The following is a 9,679-nucleotide window of genomic DNA, read 5'->3' as shown; positions in this document are numbered from 1 at the left end:
CTAGTGAGCATAAACATTATTTTATTGTTGTTGTATATTCCAAGCGACTTTGGCATTTTCTCCTAGTCACCAGTAACATTAGAATGGTGATAGAAACGCGAGTTATCTCACTGGTGTTATGAAAACTATTTACTCTGCAACTTCTGGGCCCCGAAACACTATCCTTTAAACTCAATCGATTTTTTGTTATACATTTGGTGAACAATGTTTGATAATTACCTAAGTAACTCGAGTGATGATTTATTAAAATAAAATAAAAACTAGAACTAATTTATAATGCAATATGATTTTTAATTGTATAACAAACTCAGACATAATATAATAAGCAATTATCTTTACTAAAATATTCATTATAAAAAAAATTATACGTTGGTGCAAACGATTAAATTATACTTTAAGCTACTTGTAAATAAAATGGAATTTTCATTAATTTCAGATCTGAGTATAGACGTTCAAACATGTTAAAGGACTTTATTTAAACCTTATAAAGACAAGAAAAATAATTCTACGGCCTCCTGTGTCCCCCCTGTTCTATTTCAGAAATATTCCATGATCTGAGAGTTTATTCTGTATCATTCAAACATTTCCTCTTGTGGCCTGAGTTCTCCCCATAAAACAGTATTTACGTAAAGTCCTTACCCACTAATGTAGGATGGTCACTTCACTACATATGTATTCACCACGTCACAGGTTCTGAACCTGCAACTATGTTTGATAAATTATAATATTTTACATTTTAGAGACATTAAACACAAGATTAATGAAAAACCCATTTATTTGTTAAAAAAACATAAAAAATACGCCACAACTTAGTTAACTTTTTAAATTATTGCTCTGAGAAGTGCTTACAATATGTTTATAGACGCTACTCAGGGCAATCCTTTACTCAAAGGTCGTTGAACTATCAAATATAGCCGGTCTACAAATAAACCTTGAACTTCAGGAAGCGATTTCGATAGCTCCGGTCGATGGCTCCAAAATATCTGCATCTGTGAATTGCGCAACACACACCTCGCTCACGCCCAGGCGCAGCACACACCTCTGTCGCGTCTCATACATGCTGACGATGACGATTGTAAATTGCAATTAGTGGGCTTTATTAGAAATATTTCATCTTAAAATGAAAATTAACAAATTTAAGTTGAACATAAAAACAAATATAGCGGAAGATCTCATAGTAGGATGTACTCTACTGATAAATGATTAAAGGGTCTGAAAGTAAAATATAATGCTCGCTCGAAAACCAATCAATGTGTATCGAGCCGATTTTTTAAGCAAGTCAATACACGGATCGGACGGATTCATGAAGAAGTCACTAACATTCCTTCCCTTGCCACAACCAGCCATAGATAACTCTAACTAGTGCATACAACTAATGTTTGGTATTCGAAGATGTTCCCTGGACCAGGCATAGGGAAAGCCTTTCCGTCAGGTTTTACTCTTCAACTTGAGAGCCAGCTGTACTGGCGGCCATCTTATTTGTAACCTTACAAGAACTATTTATTTTTGTCCAAACCCTTTATGAACTTTTACAGCCTTACTTTTAGTCGTATAATGAAGGAAAATGAGATGTCTCCTTTAAAGGACATCTTTATTGTTTAAAACTAAAATTCATGTAATGTTTAATTTTATTTCATGCCAAAGTATCTAGAACTTTACCCTTGTTACAGATTGTATTAGAACCAGACTTGATAGAACTCTGGTCCTATTTAATATTCATTTACTATTATTGATCCACATTCTTTTCTGATAAGTTTTCAGTACCAGATTTGTCCTCCTGTAACTTATTGACTTGTCCCTCGGTTTTGAAAAGAAAAACTTTTTTAGTTTGTTATGAGCTATGGAAGAATAACAGGATTACACAAATTATTCACTGTTGTGTGTTCAAACACGAGTCTTTGACATCTGGTATACCATCTTCATATAAAATTCCTGGTAAGGTCTTATGTTATCTTACAACATAAGGTTAGTCAAGCGTGAAAATTAAATAAATAATTTAAGATATGGTAATCACGTTGATTTGTAAATCATCATACAAAGTGGTATTGTAATGAAATTCAGTAATACCTTTAGCTAGACTAGGGTTTTATTAAGCAAGAACATAACTATGTTAATGACTATATGTAGAAAAATAAAATCATCTAGTATATTACGATTCCCCTTTACTGTAGACAGTTTATCAGCCAAGTAAGTATGAGATATTTTAGCATCAGTGCTTCTTCTCAATCCAGAATTACATCCAGTTGGCTCTAAAGTCTGAAAAAAAGTAGGAGGTTGAGGTGTCACCTACTTCTGATTGAGTGAGCATAAGTATAACACAAGGAAATTCAGTTTGTAATTCAGCACAGATTAAATTGTCAGTCTTTGTAGATTGGCTGTAAGTTTTTTTTTTTAAATTGTTGAGAATATGAAACACATTGATAATAACACTATCTTTAAATAGATACTTGTAAACTGGCTCATAGAGAAATGTTTTAACAGCATTAATAAGTTTACAATTATTTTAAATAACATAAAATTGGATTTTAGCTAATGTTGTGTTAATTAGTAAATTTAGTAACGAATAAAATTTTAATTCTTAGGTTTAAGCTAAACTAGCTGACGTGTTCTATACCCTATCAAGAGTTTGTGTAAACTCCTTGTATAAAATAAAATAAATTTGTATGAAATAAAATAAGACGATTAAGAGTTAGCTGTTGTTTGACCAATGTCTAAAACAGGATAATTATAGTGCTTTATTATTATTTAATGGATTGCTGTTTGGTGGATGTTATGATCTACAAAAAAATTTAATTGTTATTTTTGTTGTATTAAAGACCAATTTAGTTCAACAGTTATGAATTTCATTATGTCAAATAAGAAGTGTTAACATCTAAAGACCAGAATCAACAATGACTTAACCTTTTGTAAACTTTTTTAAAATAACCCCTAACTACTAATTCTTGACCAATAGAACACAGAAAAAGGAAATGGTGAAATAGTTTGACACAAAAACTACTTTTAGATATATTGAAAATTTTGATGTGATAATCCCCAAAGGATATGTAACTCAAAATGCTCAAATGATAACTGTTACTTTTTGATACATAATTGAAAATGGAATAAAAACTGAAACATTTTAGTGCATACCTGTTGGTTTTCAATTCCTTAGATCAACATTTATATTTCTCATATTTAAAAAAATATATAATTCTTATTCGAACACTCATAAAATGGTCAACTGATTAAATGGTTAAATATGCTCAGAGTTACAAGTAGTTTTAAGATAATAATACAGTAAAATTTCTTATTTCAATGTTTTACCTCCAAAAGACATTACAAAAGTTGGTTATTATATCTTTAAGAAAAAGTGAAGATAAGTGGTGGAGAACCAAGAAATTGAAGAATAACTGGCCAGGTTTCTACATGTAGTAACAAGAGAATATGTAGTTTTATTACATTTAGATTACTATTAAATACAGGTACTGATTATTTGTGACAATAATTCGATTAGTTTACTTCAAATGAAGTACAATAAAAATTCCCTAAACAGTGCCTCAGGTTGCTGTTGACAGGAAAGTCTCGTTCAATAACTGTATGACTTGGGCCACCAAATCTCTGTAATGAATGTTACCTCACACAATGTGTATCTATTTCCAAATATAAGAATGGATGCCAAAAATAATGAAAGTAGCAGAATATGATGAAATTGTATGTATATTTCAGACATGAAAATAATTCAAATATTAGATTTGTAATCCATGTTAAAACAAATTGAGTAAAATCCATAACTGTTATCTCAATATTTTCATTCTCAAATGTAGGGAACATTATTTATTTACTGGAAATATAAATGATTTATCACATTATCTATAATCCAAATGAATATTTCTTAGAAAAAATACTACAACCTATGCTTTGGTGATAGGTGTAAGTAATTACGCATGTGTAATTCAATGTACTCATACCATTAGTTATTGCAAATAGATAAGAAGCTTAAATTGAGTTATCTGTAGATGTTGTCAGTGAAAAAACTGAAATAAGATGATAATAATGAGTTGTAAACAGAGATAAAAACTGAAGATTAAGTACCACTCAGAGTCTGTATCTATCATAAGCCTCAACTGCAGTTTAGTTTGGAAACTGATATAATGTGTTCAAGCCGAGATGGCCCTATTCCAGGACAGTCCTCTAGCGTTTCTTCTCAGCACAGCTGTTCTTCTGATCACAACCAGTTCATTTTTGGCCCTCAGCATCTCCTTGCACTCCGCATACCTCTGGTTGGCTGTAGTCTTCGTGGCCCTAATCTTCCTGGCAACCTTCACCTGCACCTACAGCCTTCCTGGGTACTTCATACAAGAAGCTCCTCAGGACGCTAATGCTACACCATCTGTTATCGACAGTACAGCTGACCTTTCTAGACAGGTTCTTGTGCTATATTTTATTTATTTAGGATTTGCAGTATTTTGTTTTAGGATGACAACCCTACTCTAGTATAGAAATTAAACAAACACTACACGTTACACAAATAAATGGTGTCTTATAACAAGGATTGGGTTTGAAGCTCAACTAATTTATAGCCACAAACTATCAAACACTCAAATTTATTTCATTCTAATCAAATACATATACTATTTCAAATAATTTCATTTATTAAATCATCTATAACAATAACTAAGTTTGTCATTTATGATACTTTGTATCTAACAAATAGGACTCATTATTTGATGTACTCACATCAGAAGAGGAATCTCACCTTCATTTATTTTCATCATAATTCCTCTGATGAGATATGAAACCAGAAATAGCATTCCCGGTTAGATGTTTTTGAATAAATTGTTCAACGTTCTTCTAAATTTAGGAAAATTGCTAAATAACCAATAGATTTGGAGATTTTAGTCAAAACATGATTACAAGGCCAATGAATGGGCCCAGAGGCCCAGTTAACAAATCCAGTTTAATTTCATATTATACATTAATGTTGTAAATTTTGACAGTAACATTTTAAGATGCAGAATAACTATGATTTCATGAAAATATCGGTCCATGTATTTATGTGCATTAACCTAAATACCAGCAACTCAGCCAGTGACAAAACAATGGACAAGTTTTTATCAAATATGGCATTCAGTTACAGTTTATAAATTTCCAAACAGGTTATTTTAATTGAAGAAGGAGCTCTTCTTATTGGAAAAAAACAATTTTCTGTTATTCTATAAAAGAAAACTCACAATTCTCCAATTATTTTTAATTTAATTTAATTTAAAACTTATTGGAGAATTGTGAGTTTTCTTTTATAGAATAACAGAAAAAATGTTATTTTAATGTTGAGATGATTACACTGCTTATTGGTTTTGTAATCACTTAATTTAAAACTCACAAAAAACAATAGGTCGTTATTATTTTGTAAAGCCTTTTAATGCCATGGCTATTTTTGTCAGTTACTTAACAAAAAATATACTTGTTTATTTTTAAGAAGAGTTATATGAATTTAGTTTTAATATTTGCTTAATAGTTCTGTGTGGTTTTGTTTATAAAATAGAGATTAAATACCGTAATAATTTCGAACTCTACAATGTAAAATTTTGTAATGCTATTTTTTTAATACAGTATTCATGAAAGTATTATAGAATTTTTTACCGGACCATATTACTGTGTGTATATTTGGTTTTTGGTTTATACATTATAATATGATTCCCATGTGTTTAAATAGGAGTATCTTGGTGATCTGAGTACACTTGATTTTAAGACGTCTAAAATTTTCTTTTGATATTGTATCCAGTATTAATATAATAGTTTGTAATTGCAGATTTGTCTCCTCTGTTAAATTTTATGTCTGAGTCATTTTCCTTAGATCTTATAAGATTTTTTATTTTTACATTTTTTATTTCATTTATCACATTGTATTTGATACATTCCTGATTTATTTCAACATATTTTGGAATTTTAGTTGATTCTTGTAATACATATGATATTGTCAATTTTTTATGCAATATATATGTTTGTACGGTTTTTAAATATTTTTATATATTAAAACAAATGTTTACATAGTGCTAATTCAATTTGTGTTATTATCTTTGATTGATAAACGTGATGCTTTTCTCTGACATTTTCTTATATTTGTTTTTTTTTTATTTGTAAACACATATACCACTAAATTATGTTCGCATCCCTTTTTATACTGAAGTTCTTTTTTGAATCTTTCCTCCAGGTAGAGGTATTTAAATAATCTCAAAATTAAAGAATGATAGACTGCTTGTTTTTATGGTGGTGGATGACTAGTTTATAAAGGATTTTAAACTAATTCTTTGAAATTGCATTTTTTATTAATAATAAATCTAAAAATGAGAGTGAGTTGTTGGATTCAATTTCAATGAATTTAATACTGGAGTAAAATAAAGTCAGTTGATATACATAAAGTATTGAACGTTTTAATTTTTGTTGAATACCGTAAATGTATTGTCAATATAAGGGGTCCAAAACTCTTGCAAAGTATGTAAGAGTTTTTTTAACAAAATGTTTGAAATCACTTATTAAAATATCAGCATAAAACAAGAGAGAAGGTTTTTCATTTCTGTCCCATCTGTTCGACAAAAAGATAAATTGTTCAATTGAAAAGAATTTTGATTTAATGTACGCTTCAATTTATTTGTTTCTTAAAAGCATAGATTGAAGCTACTTTTTTATTTGAAGAATATTAGTCAAAAACTCCTAAAAAATTATTACAAAAATATTAGAAAATTATAGAATCTCCAAATATTAGAAAAACCTCTTCAACGATATTGATTCCATTTTCCTCACCAGATGATTAAAAACTACCAAGAAATTTATCTTCCTACATTTTGTTAAACATTTATAAAAGATTAAATTTTGAGTAAAATCTAATTAATAGTAGATATCATATACTTGGTCTTAATGAATGAAATTTGGCATGTAAATATAATTCATAAATACTGTATGTCAAAATAATCTTAATTTTTAATTTATGCATTTGTGAATCTATTAAATTGTAATTTCTGTGTAAAAAGTCACATCTGGAAGAAAAGTGTTTTAATGAGGAATTTTATTAATTTTCATACTAGCACAGCACAACAATCAAAATAGTAAAATCATTAATTACTCCTGACTTCAACTGTGCATTTCATATCTTGTATGTAATTTGTATAGTATAAAAGTTGAATTATGTTTTCTTTTCAGAACGAGGGCAACAACGCATATTGGATAGCAGTGGATCTGCCTCCGTCATACGAAGTGGCAGTCGGGGCGTTGCCTCCCTCATACTCCAAGGCAACAAGTGCCATGGTGAAATTAGATCTGAAGGAAGCACCAGTGTACAGTGAAGCAGAGTTTTACACTGAAGCAGTTACCACCAACTGATGTAGACATTACTGTTGGCTTTTCATTGAGAGGTCAACAGCTTGTAACTAAATGCTTTTAAGTTAACAACCACCTAGTCCAAAGAGATCTATGTCCCATGGATATTAAGGCATTTTAGAGTTCCCAACTTTTAAAGGGTTGAAAAAATAGACATATCACAATATATTTATCCAAGTCTTGACCATGAAAGAGGAACAGCTTCATTCAATATGCTGTACATACTAAAGTACTTAATACTGAAATTGGGTATATTTAAATATAAATTGCATAAAATGGTATTAGACAATAGTTTTGATAGATTGAAAACTCTCATATTTACAAAGTTGCAATTAATTGTATCTTAGGTTATATGTTAGACTACTAGTTTGTTTATAACGAAGATGCATTATACTATCTGGTGAACTACATATTGACTACTATAGTCTGATATCCTCGAACCATAGTATTGACAAATTCTCTCCTCACTCTTAACATAACCTATTATGGCAATGATGTTAACTTGGATAAATGAGTTAAACACATTTGATTGAGCCAGAAAAGTTAGTTACAATCCATCCTGTAGCATGATTCACTATGTTATGATGCATGTATATTATACAATACCATACAAAATCTGTATAAATACATTTAGGCTACATACACTTTATATTCTTATTAGATTTTAAAAACTCTTTCTATATTCATGAAACTGAATACACAGTGGTATATACCTTGCGGACTTATGTTCTGTTCTCTGTATTAACTGAATTTCGATCATCCAGTTTCCTGAATCAGTAAATGGCTCCCCAGCCCAGATTGATGATCAGACGATGTAGGGTTAAGATGTTTTTATACTTCAGCCACAATGATTTTACATCAGCCTTCCCATTGATCACATATTTTTTCTATATAAGGTACATACATACAACAGGTTTGATACTTTTATTGATATTTGTCTGGAACTTTTTTTAAATCTTTTCACATTAGATAGCATAGTACGGTATTGTTTTGCCAAGGAATACTAGTCCTCACAAGGATCTACAGGATCAATCAAATGTATCGATTTGTACTGAGAAAAATTAGGTCAATAGGCTACCCAGTGACGCACCCAGAAATCTTCTTTGGGGGTGTCTGGAACACCTGGAGTGTGGAAATGGGGTATGGAAACACCCTTAGATCAGTAGGGGGGAGGCAGAGGACTCCCCCTGGGAAATATTTCAAATATTAGTCCGAAAATGGTTATTTTATTGTACTTTTGAACTAATAAAAGGAGGGAAAAGTGGAGGGTCAGAGTATGTAAAGTTAACATCAAAATCACTATACAACCAATCACCAGCAATCTTATATACTGAATAATTAAAATCTTCTGCAACAAATACAGTTTATATGAAGTTTATTTACATAAAACAAAATTGAATCATAAAATTAACAGAATATTGAACAAAATAGATAAGTTTATATCACAAATCAATATCAATGTTAATCATGATGTCTACTCTCGGATCAAAAAGTAGGTATAGATATCTGAAAGTTGACCACAACTATATAACAGAGAATAATAGCAGCTATATTAAAATGTAGCTTGTTTATTTCAGCATCTCTGCATATAAAACTGTTTACTAACTATAATTTCAAGTTTTTAGATCGATGAAAACCATAAAAAATACCCGTTTTGGCGCTTTTCAACCAAACTGCAACTTTGAAAATTCATAGCTCCGAAACTTGTGATTCGATAGAGACAAGATATCACATTGTTAAGATACACTAACATCATATGTGGAAGTGAACTGTAATTGAGTATGTAATTTTAGAACTTTGGAATTGTATAGAAATAAAGTTGTTATAAAATTAACATCTTAACTTTTATTCTTTGCCCGGGTGTTTCACAAAATTCGGCATTAGTCACATCACGGAGCTCTTAGTCATTCATTATCTTTTTAGTATTTTTAATTTTTAACACAGATTAAATTGAGCCGGTATAGTCCATTTACCATTACCTGCAACTGCTCCTTTTACGCGCAATCGCCAGACTGCCCAGGGCGGTTTTGCCTCGTAGTGACACCAGATGACAACAAAGTAACACAGTTCAGAACTGCTTAGAGCTTGGAAACATACTCACTACTGTGACAACTGATTATGTTGGGACTGCTCCAAAAGATACTTTGTACTGGGTACTCATCATCCTAAGAGTACATGTTACCGCAAACCCAAAGTACCTGGTCATGTTACCTTAAGATACAGATACTTGAAACCAGTGCTTCTCAAAGTGTGCACCGTGGCTCCCCAGGAAACCCTGGTTGAGTGACAGCGATGAACAAAATAAAGTATATCTTGTTAAAAAATT

At 30.7% G+C, this 9,679-nt stretch overlaps 1 protein-coding gene across 1 annotated transcript; it reads left to right on the top strand.

The window, feature by feature from the left end:
* Window positions 1–4,067: 4,067 nt before the first annotated feature.
* Window positions 4,068–9,189, top strand: LOC124372858. The gene is made up of 2 exons (XM_046831274.1): window positions 4,068–4,404; window positions 7,177–9,189. The coding sequence occupies exons 1-2, from the start codon at window positions 4,147–4,149 to the stop codon at window positions 7,354–7,356; spliced, it is 438 nt and encodes a 145-aa protein (XP_046687230.1). The 5' UTR covers window positions 4,068–4,146; the 3' UTR covers window positions 7,357–9,189.
* The last annotated feature ends 490 nt before the right edge of the window (window positions 9,190–9,679 follow it).

The sequence above is a fragment of the Homalodisca vitripennis genome, chromosome 1 (assembly GCF_021130785.1).
Source record: "Homalodisca vitripennis isolate AUS2020 chromosome 1, UT_GWSS_2.1, whole genome shotgun sequence".
NCBI lineage: Eukaryota > Metazoa > Arthropoda > Insecta > Hemiptera > Cicadellidae > Homalodisca > Homalodisca vitripennis.
Note: the sequence above shows the minus strand (reverse complement) of the source record. Positions and strands in the feature narration are given on the sequence as shown.